Raw genomic sequence first — 14,759 nt, forward strand, 5'->3', positions numbered from 1 at the left:
CACAAGGGAAGCCCCTATTGGCGGAGTAGGAGGTGGTGGAAGGCCTGTGGGGGGCACTTTGCATTCCGCCTTCTCTTTGTGTGATGACTAGGGAGGAGCTAGGGAGGAGCTAGGGAGGCAGGTACTGGTCTCCCAGAGGAGCAGTGCTCTCCTTTGGTGAAAGATGACCCCTTCACTGCTCCCAGATCCAAGTGGGGTGTTCCCCTTCCCACCTCTCACCCTAAAATCCCTTGCAGGGAACTCCAGGTAACCAAGTGAATTAAGCCTCTCTCTCTTCCTGAGAGCACCTAGCCATTCACTTTCAGGTTTGATTCTTGTACTTTAATTTCTCAATTATTTTTGTGTTTACTTTTAAAATTTCTTCATTTCTATCACTGCATCTCAAATTGACTTCTCTTTGAGTGCTTTGTTTAAAATGCAGATTTCTGGGCCCATCTCAGTTCTACTACATGAGAACCTCTGGAATTGTCCTTGAAATCTGATTTTTTTAAAAATTGAGCTGTAACTGACATAAAATTATATTAATTTCCCATGTACAACATAATGATTCAGTATTTGCATATATTGCAAAATGGTCACCACAGTGTCTGGTTAATACCTATTACTACACATGGTTACAACTTCTTTTCTTGTGATGAGAACTTTTAAGATATAGTCTCTATAAGAAATGGAACTTGAAGTGGTTCATTTTCGGAACAAAGTAGCTGGCCTTGGGTGGAAAATTATTAACAAATGGTTTTCCACTCAGAGCTAGCTAATTTTGTCTTGAAAAATTACTAGCAAGCTAGTCTTGCCTAACAGCTTACAACTGGAGAGTCTCCAAGCTAACAGGATGCTTGGGAAGGGACAAACTAAAGTCCTAGTTGAGAACTGTGAACTTAGGATGGGAAGGGAGAAGAAAGAATACCCTATGAGAAGCAGTGAAGTCTGGGAAGATTGTAACCCCATGGTACTCAGCCAATGGGGAACCGGGGAGGCATTCGTGCTCCAGGGAATAGAAGTGCTCGCTGCAACCGTCCCTGGTGTGCCTGCCGCCAGACACCGGCTCTTGCAAGACATTCAGTAGAAGTTTTGCTTTTGCTGTGCTTCGTGTCTCCGAGTCCATCCCTTGGTTTTGGGCTGGTGACTGTGTTTCTCACATTCTTTTAGCAACTTTCAAATACACAATACAGGATTGTTAAGTGTAGCCACCATGCTACGCATTACATCCCCAGGACTTATTTATAACTGCAAGTTTTGACCCTGTTCACCCATTTCTCCTACCTGCCCCCTTTGGCAACTGCCGATCTGTTTTCTAAGTGCTTATTTTTTTAGATCCCACACATGAGTGAGATCATATGGTGTTTCTCTCTCTCTGACTTATTTTACTTAGCACAATACTCTCTAGATCTGTCCATGTTGTTGCAAATGACAGCATTTCCTTAAGGAAAACGTGGTGTATATATACACACAATCTGGAATATTATTCAGCCTAAAAAACTTGTTATTGGGAGGGGGGTTTGGGGAAGAATGGATACATATTTATGTCTGGCTGAGTCCCTTTGCTGTCACCTGAAACTATCATAACATTTTTAATCAGCTATACTCTAATGATGCTGTGAAAGTGCTGCACTCAACATGCCAGCAAATTTTGAAAACTCAGCAGTGGCCACAGGACTGGAAAAGGTCAGTTTTCATTCCAATCCCAAAGAAGGGCAATGCCAAAGAATGCTCAAACTACAGCACAATTGCACTCATTTCACATGCTAGCAAGATCATGCTTAAAACCCTTCAAGCTAGGCTTCAACAATATGTGAACCAAAAACTTCCACATGTTCAAGATGGATTTAGACAAAGCAGAGGAACTAGAGATTAAATTGCCAACAGCTGCTGGATCATAGAAAAAGCAAAGGAATTCCAGAAAAACATCTACTTCTGCTTCATTGACTACACTAAAGCCTTTGACTGTGTGGATCACAACAAACTGTGGGAAATTCTTAAAGAGACAGGAATACCAGATCACCTTACCTGCCTCCTGAGTAACCTGTATGCAGGTCAAGAAGCAACAGTTAGAACTGAACATGGAACAATGGACTGGTTCCAAATTGGGAAAGGAGTATGTCAAGGCTGAATATTGTCACCCTACTTATTTAACTTTTACATAGAGCAGTTCATGGGAAATGTTGGGCTGGATGGAGCACAAACTGGAATCAAGATTGCAGGGAGAAATATCATAACAACCTCAGATATGCAGATGACACCACCCTAATGGCAATGGAACTAAAGAGCCTCTTGATGAAGGTGAAAGAGGAGACTGAAAAAGCTGGCTTAGAACTCAACATTCTGAAAACTGAGATCATGACATCCAGTCTCATCACTTCATGGCAAATAGATGGGGAAATAATGAAAACAGTGACTTGATTTTCTTGGGCTCCAAAATCACTGCCCGTGGTGACTGCAGCCATGAAATTAAAAGATGCTTGCTTCTTGGAAGAAAAGCTATTACAAACCAGAGACATCGCTTTGCTGATAAAGATCCATATAGTCAAAGATATGGTTTTTCCAGTGGTCATGTATGGATGTAGGATGTGAGAGCTAGGCCACAAAGAAGGCTGAGAACCAAACAATTGATGCTTTTGAACTGTGGTGTTGGAGAAGACTCTTGAGAGTCCCTTGGACTTCAAGGAGATCAAATCAGTCGATCCTAAAGGAATCAGTCCTGAATATTCATTGGAAGGACTGATGCTGAAGCTGAATCTCCAATACTTTGGCCACCTGATGTGAAGAGCTGACTCATTAGAAAAGACCCTGATGCTGGGAAAGAGTGAAGGCAGGAGGAGAAGGGAACAACAGAGGATAAGATGGTTGGATGGCATGACTGATTTAATGGGCATGAGTCTGAGCAAACTCCAGGAGATAGATAGTGAAGGACAGGGAAGCCCCGCACGCTGCAGTCAATGGGGTTGCAAAGAGTCAGACAGGACTGAGCAACTGAACAGCAACAGTACTCCAATAAAAATAAAGTTTTTTAAAAAAGCTTATTTTAACAAGTTCCTCAGGGGAATTCTTATTTCATGGTAACTGGCAATGTTGTATGAACTATCACCTGAGTCTCACGTTTTATATTTTTATCCTTTTGTCTTCGAACACCTCTTGATAGTGCTGTATCTTGAGTAGTCTTAATCTTTGTATTCCTCCCCCACACACCTTTAATGCTATATGCTATTTTTTTTGTCTTGTTATTATTGGCAGGTGGGTTCTTTACCACTAATGCCACCTGGGAAGCCTGTTGGTCTCTAAGTCAGGTTGTAGTTAACATAAAAGACATCTTTTTAGGTGCATAGTTCTATGAATTTTGACAAAAGCGTGCAGTTGTGCATCTGCTACAATATTCAAGATCTAGAACATTTCCCCCAAAGCTCCCTTGTGTGCCTTTGTGGTCAGTTCTTATCCCTACTCCCAGGCAATCACTAATCTGTTTTCTGTAGTTTTGCTTTTTTGCAGAATATTATATAAATGGAATCAGTTTAAATGTAGACTTTTCAGTCTGACTTTTTTCACTAAGTACAAGCATTTGAAATCCATTATGTTATTCAATTCATGAAGAGTCACTGTCCTTTTCATTGCTGAATAATACTGCAGGATATATCAGGTTTATTTATCCATTCATGTTGGTCTCTTTTTAATAGCTTCATGGGCATCCAGGTTTGGGGTTCAACTTTGTAGGCTCTAGGACTACAAAGACCAAGTTCATATTCCACCTCAGCCACTCAGTGTGTGACCTAGATCTCAGCTTCCTTGTCTATTAAATAGGATAACAAAGGTGCTCAATAGGCTTATTGTGACAATTTAAATGGGCTTAGAAGAAAGCACTTGAAACAGCTTCTGAAACATAGCAAGCTCTCAGCAAATGTTCATGTTTTATTCTCTTTTGACTAATTTTGTTTTGCTTTAAAACTTTTGAAAATTTTTTTATCAGGCAGATTCTGGTTGCATGTTTTCATTTCTTTTAATATGTTAAACAAAAATTAAAAAATAAGAGCTACACATTGAGAATTTCCCTAGCGCCACGATAGTGTTCAGCACATGTAATCACATAACAAATCAATAAATAGGCATTGCCCCGATTTTTATAGATGAGGGGTGGAACCTAATTCTACTTGACCACGAAGTACAAAGACGGTCCATGCCCTAAACAAGATGCTTCCGGAGTGTGTTCCTTTTTAGCAGAATTAGGAATTTACACTTAACAAAAACATCGCCTCTGGGGAACTCAGCCAAGTGAGAGCAGGCATGTCTCATCTTGACAATTCCCTTTTACCTTCTCCTTTCAAGTCTCAGTTCATCTGACTTATTATCAATAATATACAACATATATAAAATCAGCCACACAAACTGAGACATCGTACTTTCCATCAGTTCTTCAAGGGTGTAAAAATTAAAATTTAAAGGTGTGTGTGTCAGGGGTGGGGTGGGGGGAATAAAACCAGAAATGAGATCAATAGTGCCTTCTAGTGGACACTGTTAGAACTATCAAACCTGAGCTGCTGCCTTCCCAGCTATTTAAATCTAACTATGCAGAAACTTAGGAGAAGGCAGTGGCACCCCACTCCAGTACTCTTGCCTGGGAAATCCCACGGATGGAGAAGCCTGGTAGGCTACAGTCCATGGGGTCATGAAGAGTCGGACTCGACTGAGTGACTTCACTTTCACTTTTCACTTTCATGCACTGGAGAAGGAAATGGCAACCCACTCCCGTATTGTTGCCTGGAGAATCCCAGGGACGGGGGAGCCTGGTGGGCTGCCATCTATGGGGTCGCACAGAGTTTGACACGACTGACGTGACTTAGCAGCATTCAGAAACTTCGAGCAAATCTGTTGGCAACAAAATATCTAATTTGAATAATGTTCCATATGAATATAGCCAAATTCTTCCACAGTTCAAATTTATCTCTAGTGAAGACAGAACTAAAGTGTTAACGTGTCCAGAAATAACACACTTTCATGAAGTAATAACGAATCTTTATCTATTGCCTTTACTCTGTAAGCCACTGCTCACCAACCAAAATCTAACAGACGAGGCTAAGTGGGAAGTTAGAAATACCCACTCAAGGTCATTTCCAGCATGATTTTAAAATGGCAGCTGAGTAATCCTGAACACCCTAGCAAGGTTTCTTGCAAGGATAAAAACAGGAATTCTTTGACCAAGCTGTCAGAGCCTTCTTCCAATATAATTGGTGGAAAAATAACTCATGGAACAAATCTAAACTTTGTTCAATGACTACTAAACAATAGTACTTTACTAGGTGATTTACACACATTATATTTTTTAATCTTTGCAGCATATCATATCTGACTCCCGACTCTTCCTCTTACTAGCTAAATGGCACTGGGATAACGACTTCTTGATCTGTCTGAGACTGTTTATCCATCTATGGATAACAGCATCTCTTAGAAGTGTATAGTGAGAGTTGAATGAGATCTTAAATGCAGAGAGCTACATACCTTAAAAGGTTATATATTTTATGTATTCACTTAAAACAGTAGTTGCTGGTGCTGCATCTTCCCAGACCCAGGGAGGCCCTGGACTGCCTCTCCATCATCCGAGGTGGGCAAAGACTGTAGTTGTCTTTTTAAAAGAGCAGGTTAGGATCACTCAGTTTGGGCTCTGCTACCTTTCTACACAGAAGTGGATTTAGGAACTGTTTTATGTCCCAAATACTAGCCCTCCTTTCCCCTCCTAGCTACAAGAGGAAAATTTACAATTAAGTTCAGTTAATCTGGGGAGGGCCATCTCTGAAATCTTAGTTCTCTGTGATGTATAATGAAGTTTCCTCCTGTATTGTCTTCCTAGAATGATGGACATGAAGTTGTCTCTTAATCTGCAAACTTTAGGAGTCTTGTCAATTTAACAGTCTTTGGATTATTATGTATTTGACAGGCTAGGTTGCTTGCCATTTTTCTGAAATACCAAGCTCATTTGTGCACATTGTACATCTTCTTTATCTTGTTAACTTTGCCTGTCATTCTCTTTGCATTCTTTTTCATTTGACAGTCTTGTTCAGTTTCAGAACCACTCATATATCTCCTGCTGTGTGAACAAGTCCTATGTCTCCATGCTTCCCTTTGGCCAAGTAAGCTGCTCTGTCCGCATCGCTCACATGGCATATTGTCAGCTTCTTCGAACTGCACTAGCCATATGATGTAACACATCCACTTACACAGGTCTTTTCCCAAAGAAAGTCAACTCCTAAGGGCTAGGAGATGACTCAGTGGAAAAGACTCTGATGCTGGGAAAGACTGAGGGCAGGAGGAGAAGGAGGCGACAGAGGATGAGATGGTTGGATGGCATCACTGACTCAGTGGACATGAGTCTGAGCAAGCTCTGGGAGATACTGAAGGACAGGGAAGCCTGACGTGCTGCAGTTCATGGGGTCGCAAAGAGTCAGACACGACTGAATGACTGAATGAGAACAACAAGGGCTGGGGGCCATTCCCAAATGTGGCCCTCATTTCCCACCACGCTCCCCATTTCTCCTCCCTCCCACTTCTCTGCGATTGTAGTCTAATAAAATCTTGCAAATAAACTGTTATGTCAGGCTCTGTTTCTTAGGAGTCTGAACTAAAATATGTGACCCATACTTTACAAAGTACTTGGTATAGGTGAGAAGCTTAAATATTGAGAGTCAGCACCTTCAAACTGACAGTGATTTCTGGAGATTAACACCCCGATGCATAATAGCACCACATGACACTGTAGGCAATCTGGATCTAGTTTTCTTGTCCTTTAGGGATTTGGGGAATCCAGTGAAACTTGTTTTCTGGTTAAATTCATTGGTTAACATAAGCCAAAATTAATGGTTCAGTCTAGAGGAGATCTTATTTATATTTCCAAGAGAGAGACCAAGGCTACTGATGATTTGATAGCTCCTGAAATCAGCCCTTTCCCTTTCATCATAACAATCGCCTGTAACTGTGCCAAATGTGTTTCACCTATAACGAGACCAATGCAATCAGAATCTTTTTTACGACTGAAATATATTGAGACTTTTTCTATGAATATTTGGCTCTTTAAAAACACCTTCAGACTTTCCTGGTGGCCTAGTGGCTAAGTTTCCTTGCTCCCAACGCAGGAGGTTGGGGTCCTGATCTCTGGTCAGAGGACTAGATCCTACATGCCACAACCAAGAGCTTGCATGCTGCAGTGAAGACAGAAGATCCTGCACGCTGCAACTAAGACCAGCACAGCCAAATAAACATGGAAATAAAAAAACAAAAACATCTACTGTTGCACCTTCACTGGCTTGTTAGAAATGTTTTTGCTCTCAGACATTATTTCCCTGATAGCTCAGTTGGTAAAGAATCTGCCTACAATGCAAGAGACCATGGTTTGATTCTCGTCTGAGGGAGATCCTTTAGAGAAGGGATAGGCTACCCATTCCAGTATTCTTGGGCTTCCCTTTGTGGCTCAACTGGTAAAGAATCCACCTGCAATGTGGGAGACCTGGGTTCGATCCCTGGTTTGGGAAGATCCCCTGGGAAAGGGAAAGGCTACCCACTCCAGTGTTCTGGCCTGGAGAATTCCAGGGACTGTATAGTCCATGAAGTCACAAAGAGTTGGACACAACTGAGCCACTTTCACTTTCATCATTTCAACAGTTTTTTTCTACATTAAAATCAGTCATACATAGGTTCACTGCCTTTAGTTATTTGTCAAGGACTGACAGAAAATAAAAGTAAATGAACAAGATGTGGCCAGTATACGGAGGCAGTATATTAAAAAGACTGTAGAAGATGCCTCCTAGGGATTTGTTTCCATCATGCTGCAAATATGAGTTAGGATTAGGAAGCCAAAAACAGCTTGACTTTTTAAAAAACAATCTCATTGAGAGACTCTGAATGTAGCTATCAAGACTTATACTGTAGATTTGTGGGCAGGATAGCTGCAGGATTGTCTGTACAAGTTTTCATGTTGGTCTTTCCATTGAGGCTGGGACTGTGGGTTTTTTTCTTCCTCTTTACATCATAGATATTTAGTCCCTGTTTGAAAGACTACGAGGATAAAGAAGAGCCAGTTCTTGTTGATGTTTCTGTCTGAGAGGCTTACTTCTCCTAATTTTATAGTCCCCGAACAGCTACCTCAAATTTCCTAGAGGACTTGTTCGTGTGTGCTCAGTTGTTCAGTCGTGTCTGACTCTGAAACCCCATGGACTGTATGCAGTCCATCAGGCTCCCGTATCCATGGACATTTTTGAGGCAAGAAAACTAGAGCCGTTTGCCATTTCCTCCTCCAGGGGATCTTCCCGACCCAAGGATCGAATCCATGTCTCTTGTGTTTCCGGCATTGGCAAGCAGTTCTTTTACCACTGCAACACCTGGGCCTGGAAATAAATCTACTCACTCGTAAGGCCCTTTGATTGTTCACAAGGGAACAAAGTACCATGGGCAGAAGGGTGTTATCAGAATTAATCAAAGGCTGTCCAGATTGGTGGGCCTCACCTTTAATGTCTGTCCACGTCATACACTCTTCAAGCACCATTTCCTCTGGTATTGAACTCTGTTCCATTTATTTATTTTTGAAGACAGCCTGTCATCCCTATTCTCTCATATTTGTAGGGACACTGCTTGCTGCTGCTAAGTCGCTTCAGTTGTGTCTGACTCTGTGCGACCCCATAGACGGCAGCTCACCAGGCTCCCCTGTCCCTGGGATTCTCCAGGCAAGAACACTGGAGTGGGTTGCCATTTCCTTCTCCAATGCATGAAAGTGAAAAGTGAAAGTGAAGTCGCTCAGTCGTGTCCGACTCTTCGAGAACCCATGGATTGCAGCCTACCACGCTCCTCCGCCCATGGGATTTTCCAGGCAAGAGTACTGGAGTGAGGTGCCATCGCCTCCTCTGATGGGGACATTAGTATACTCTATTTTCTTCACATCAGATTCCAGTTTTCCCCTCACCCATGAGATGACCATTTCTAGAGAATTTAGGTCAGATACGTACCTGAGTGTAATGGCCACAGACTTTGTTGCATTTCCGAGTCTTGAAATCATAGTATTTAACTTCGTCATACCAGTCTGTGATGGCTGAAGACACAGAAAAAATGGATAGAGACCCAGTCCAGAGATTTTCTCCCAGTGAAGTGAAATTTGGGTGCAGCTTGTAGGGTGGTTTCAACCGTTTGTTGTGTGCAAACTCACAATGGCTTGCCCATGCTTTTGCAATCTGAGCCAGTAGTGGGTCCCATGTCTGCAGAAATAAATAGGAAAGAGTAGGAGGGTCAAGCCTGCAATTCACACAACACTGCAACCAGAGCGGGAATTTGCGTGGGAGGCGAGGTGCCACGTCCGGAAAGGAGAAGGACCATAGAGACGGAGTTCCCCCACTTGTGGAGGATCGTATTATAGTCTTTAAGTTTTCACTAGGGTTCGTGGGAGACATGATAATCTGGTATCAAGGAATTTAGAATCAAAGAGAGTGACACAGACCAACATCTCACTCAAGGCCAATTATGTTGCAAAATAATATATGCTGGTTTCACATATTTTCTGCAATTTTCATACCCCAAATAGCCCCTCTACTAACAGGCTCCAAGAGGTTAAAAACCAGGCCAAAACCATAGACCCAGGATTTAAACTCAAGCCTGATGAAAATCCTAGCCTTTCCCTTGGATCCCCTGCTGCCCTCCTGAGAAAGCCAGCACTCTGCCAGCAATAACAAAAGAAGTTGAACAATGAAACAACAAAACTTCACAAAAATTAACAGACCAAAAAAAAAAAAAAAGAGAGAGAGAGAGAACTAAATTCCACCTGAGACCCGAGGAAAGGAAGTGCCCTAAAAGAGAAGTAAAACATACTAGCTGAACTTCCTTATAACAAGAATTGAGAAGGCAGAGCAAAACTGGGTTTGCTTTGATCAGAGGTGGTGAAACTACTGCACAATTTCATCACAGAAGAAAATGATCCCAGGGTTACCAAGCATTCACCACCCAAAGCAATCCACATCCCTTGTTTTTGACTGACTTCGGCCACAAGCACTGAAGTTTTCTTACCATGTACAGCATATCACTGGCTGCTGGAGTTACTGATGATCGGAACTTGTTGTGCATTCGAACACAGTCTTTGATAAAATCTTCGTTTTCGATATCTGGCAAAGTATTTGCTGGAGCGGAAGAACTGGAGACCACGGAGAGCATCCAGGCTGTCACAGCAAATGTGACTCGCCTGCTCAGACTGTCTGACATGGTGCCCCAGGGGCTGGAATCCAGAAACACTGTAGGTTCCAAGGGTGTGTGAGTCAGCTTTGCAAAGCACAGCAGACTTCAGCTTTGAGAAAACGGAAAGCAAAACATGAGTTCACCACAAGTTTGCAGAAAACCATTTCTCCATATATGGTTTGTGGCTCATTTTGTGGCCTTAACCCTGTCTTTTCGGTGATTCTCAGTGACAGAGCACCTATTGCAACATGGATTTTTTAAGAGACTACACCAGACTTTCATTTGAGTTGAAGGATGTTTCCAAAGGAAATTCTGGAATCTCCAGAAATAATAGTCTCAATTTTTAAAGAGGTTCTGGTGGTGAAATAAAAACATATCTCTTATTTCATTAAATGTCTTGCAAAATACTTAAAAACATTTTTTCTGGAGTCAAATCAGCACACTGTGGTTAGAATATCTGGTAAACATCATCACTGGACCTAGAATTCACTCACAGTGGTGAATGTGATGGGAATGAGTTGATTTTGTTGATCCCCCACCACCAAATGAAAAAAAAAAAAGTTATGTAAATTTTTAGAGGCATCTGGCTACTACAACTGCCAATGGATTCCTACTTTTGCAGCCCTTGCTAAACCTCTGTATGCTCTTCCCCCCAGATAACAGTCCAGAGCCTATTTCCTGGCTCTTTGAAGGCAATAATCTCCTTTGAAACTTCAACCTTAGCTTTGTCCATGCTCTGAATTCCTGGCTTTTGACAATCTTGTTCATCTACTGTTGGCCCAAAAGTTCATTCGGGTTTTGCTGCAAGATATTATGGAAAAACCCAAACAAACTTCTTAGCTAATGCAATGTATTGTCATGAAAATAGTGGGACTGCTGCAGGCATGCTAGGGCAATGTTTGTCTCTCAGACACATCCTAAAGCTTGTTTCTCATGCAATCAGATCCTGTGGAGTCAAGTGTGCCCTCTTGCTTACATGGGTGGCTGCAGCCGCTGCCTTGATTGACAAAGCCAGAACGCATATGCTAGGCTCCCCACTTCATCTCCACGCTCCCCAGGCGGGGTCAGCTAGTCTCTAAGTTCACAGGATGTAACACCTCTCCGTGATGACAGACTACTCACGTGCTGGATCTTTCATCCTCTCACATGGTTGCTAATACTTTTGAATTCAGCAACTTCCCTACCCCTCCCTGATGATAGGGAGTCCTGCTCTACCCCCACGTGATTGCTTTGCAGCTGCAGAAATGGTCTCAAAGCCATAAGTTGCTCTCCCAGACACCCCTTTAGATAACCCAGACTGACTTCTATTTTGTGGTGGTGACTGTCAATGAGATTTCTGGGGAAACATACTAATTGGTGATGCCACAGTTTCTCCTCTGAGACTCCTGAGGCTTCTTCTTTAGCCACAGTAACAATCGGCCCAGGCTGCTGAACTCATAGCTCTTCCTGGAGCTTGTACCCCAGCAGAAGGGAAAATGGCCACTATTCACAGACTTCAGATGTGCTTTTGGACAAGTCATCCTCTTGGCACATTTGGAAATATGAATTCTTAACCTCTGTAGCTATACTCTTACTGGTAATGGCCATATGCTGGCTTCCTTATTACAAGATATCATCTCCCTTCTAAAACTGCTACTGTTCATGGTTCAGCTCATACCAAGGAAGTGCTATATCTTTAAGAAAATGATCAGGCTAAAGGGGTTGCTAAACATCAAGCTTGGAGAAGGCGATGGCACCCCACTCCAGTACTTTTGCCTGGAAAATCCCTTGGACAGAGGAGCCTGGTAGGCTGCAGTCCATGGGGTCGCTAAGAGTCGGGCACGACTGAACGACTTCACTTTCACTTTTCACTTTCATGCATTGAGAAGGCAATGGCAACCCACTCCAGTGTTCTTGCCTGGAGAATCCCAGGGACAGGGGAGCCTGGTGGGCTGCCGTCTATGGGGTCGCACAGAGTCGGACATGACTGAAGTGACTTAGCAGCAGTAGCAGCAAACATCAAGCTCCAAATGGACACCCTTATTCCTTCTCTACCCAATTTAAAAAAATTTTATTAAAAAAAATTTTAATTTTATATTGGAGTAATAGCTGATTAACTATTAATGTTGTGATAATTTCAGGTGGACAGCAAAGGGACTTGACCATTTAAATCACACGGAACAATTGAAGTCCTTACTTCAGATATAGGGTATGTGCGCTCAGTTGTGTCCGACTCTTCACAACCCCATGGATTGTTACCTCCAAGTTCCTCTGTCCATGGAATTTTCCAGGCAAGAATACTGGAGTGGGTTGCCATTTCCTCCTCCAGGGGATCTTCCTTCTATTACCCAGTGATAGAACCCTTGTCTCCTGCAAGTTTCCTATGTTGGCAGGCAGATGCTTTACCACCGAGCCATGGGGGAAGCCCTGGCCGTGTATCCATTCTCCCCCAAACCCCCCTCCCATCCAGGCTGCCACATAATATTGAGCAGAGCTCCCTGTGCTATAGAGTAGGACCTTGCTGATTATCCATTTTAAATACAGTAGCGTGTACATGTCCATCCCAAACTCCCTAATTATCCCTTCCCCCGACCCTTCCCCGACAACAACCATAGGTTCATTGCTTTTATTCTTTTATTTTTTTCACAGTAGCAAGCGAATAGGATTTATTTTAGAGAAAAAAGTACAAAGCTCTCAGCATGACACTGGGAGGGTGTAAAGTGTCCCCATTTGCTTTATTCTTGACTGATATTATCAACCATTAAGCAAATGTCCCACAGTCTGAAGAAGACAAATGAACACAAAAGGGTGCCAAAAAATTACCAGATGGATACATCAGGTCAAATGGACTTTCTGTAGCCTCTTTTCCTTTAATCTTTTGACTGATATCCCATCAAGTGAGATAAATGTGCAGATGGGGGAGAGATAAGGAACAAAAAAGTTGGTTTTGCCTCGGCATCCATAAAATTTCTGACCAAATTATTTCCCTGTTCACTCCTTGTAAACCTCCCCACACTTCTGAGAAATTCCTGGGATATCCCAGGAAATCCTCTAATGCCACTTCTCCTTTGGGACACTCCAAATGAATTTTATGGGTTTCCCCCAGCTTTAGGCTATTTTCACTATTTTGCTGCCATCTGCATGTTTCAGGGATGGACTGAATCCTATTTGACTTACATGTGGTAAAGACGTTCATAACTGAGGTTATTCCTCACTGTGGCATTCCTTTATGGATTAAATCAGATCGAGGAGCTAATTTTACAAACATAAACCACTTGCTTGCAAAAACTCTGGGGTACTCTTTAAAATTTCATGCTCCATATCATCCTCAGTTGTCAAGGAGAGTGGAATGTGAAAATCTAGACAAGAAAAAACTTTAGGAAAGATCCAGAAACTGGACTTTAATGGCCAGAATCTGTGCTGATGGCCCTTTTAAAGAGCCAGAATACTCCGAATAGGGCACATGGATTGAACCCTTTTGAAATGGTCTCTGGATACCCAATGTCAATTGGCATCTCTAAACCTTCCACTTCTGGGTTAAGTGAAGATGATGGGAACTTAAGTGAACAATCTGATTAGTTATGATTAGCTATGTTCAAAAATGAGTGTACTTGAGACATATTGCCAACAGGTCACAGGGCTTGACCTCTGCCAACTGACAAGCCTCGCCATTCTTTCAACCAGGAGCCCAAGTGTACATCAAGCTCTTTAGAAGAGAACACGTGGTGTTATCTCCATGGGAAGGACCTTATGAGGTACTAAGAACCACCTACACTGCTCCCCAAAGGAGAACCCTCTTGGATCCACGTAAACCATGCCAAAACAGGCCCAGAACATCCCTCTCAAGACAGCTGGAGGAGACAGATATTCCAGATCAGTTTAAGGATCTCCAGGGCCAATTCCCAGGTCCCAGAAGTAGCCAGCATCATGAAGCGGACAGTTTCCCAAGATCACACATCAAGAAACCTCACTTTCATTTATTTTCCCATCCCTGCTTTTAAGACTCCCTGTATACACCCACTAAAGAGAAAAAACAACAGAAAACCCCATTTTCGTATCAATGAATCCTTTCTCCATGCATACTAAGCATTTATTGGAAGCCTAGCTGGAGAACGCTTTTCTCTTTCTATCCTATTTGTCCACTAAGTCTCCACTGTGGGCTCATTTTCAACTTGTGTCTTGCTCTTACTAACCCTCTCATAAGGGGGTAAACCTTATGCTAACTTACCGAAGCCTGGCCATGTAAACTAATCAGTCTACTGATCATGTCAACGCCCAGGGAGTGCAGAATAGCCTCCACTAGTCTTTGTTCCTACTACTGTGAACACAAAGTGGGCCAAGTACAGAAGGGGGATGATGGCCGGGTACGATATCCACAAGAAAACCACCACTCTGCCTCTCTTTAGTGAGTCGTTTGGGCCCCAGAAAAACTCCAGAAGCCCAAGGACTGTCCCTTATCCAGATAAAGATAACAGGTGAAAAGCTTTCCTTTTGCTTTGAAAACGAACATGACACTGTCTCTTTCCTGGGTAACCTACCAGGACAAAATCGCAAAGCAAATTGTGTGGTTTGATTCCACAGGTGTAATCTTT

General features: G+C 42.6%; 1 protein-coding gene across 1 annotated transcript in view; it reads right to left on the bottom strand.

Moving 5' to 3' along the window:
* Nucleotides 1-14,759, bottom strand: part of GLIPR1 (GLI pathogenesis related 1) — a 69,013-nt gene that overhangs the window by 35,854 nt on the left and 18,400 nt on the right. Inside the window, 2 exon segments of the mRNA XM_005909640.2 lie at nucleotides 8,976-9,221; nucleotides 10,024-10,297. Of these exon segments, the coding sequence (XP_005909702.2) occupies nucleotides 8,976-9,221; nucleotides 10,024-10,215 (438 nt within the window). The 5' untranslated portion in view covers nucleotides 10,216-10,297.

This window comes from Bos mutus, chromosome 5 (assembly GCF_027580195.1).
Source record: "Bos mutus isolate GX-2022 chromosome 5, NWIPB_WYAK_1.1, whole genome shotgun sequence".
NCBI lineage: Eukaryota > Metazoa > Chordata > Mammalia > Artiodactyla > Bovidae > Bos > Bos mutus.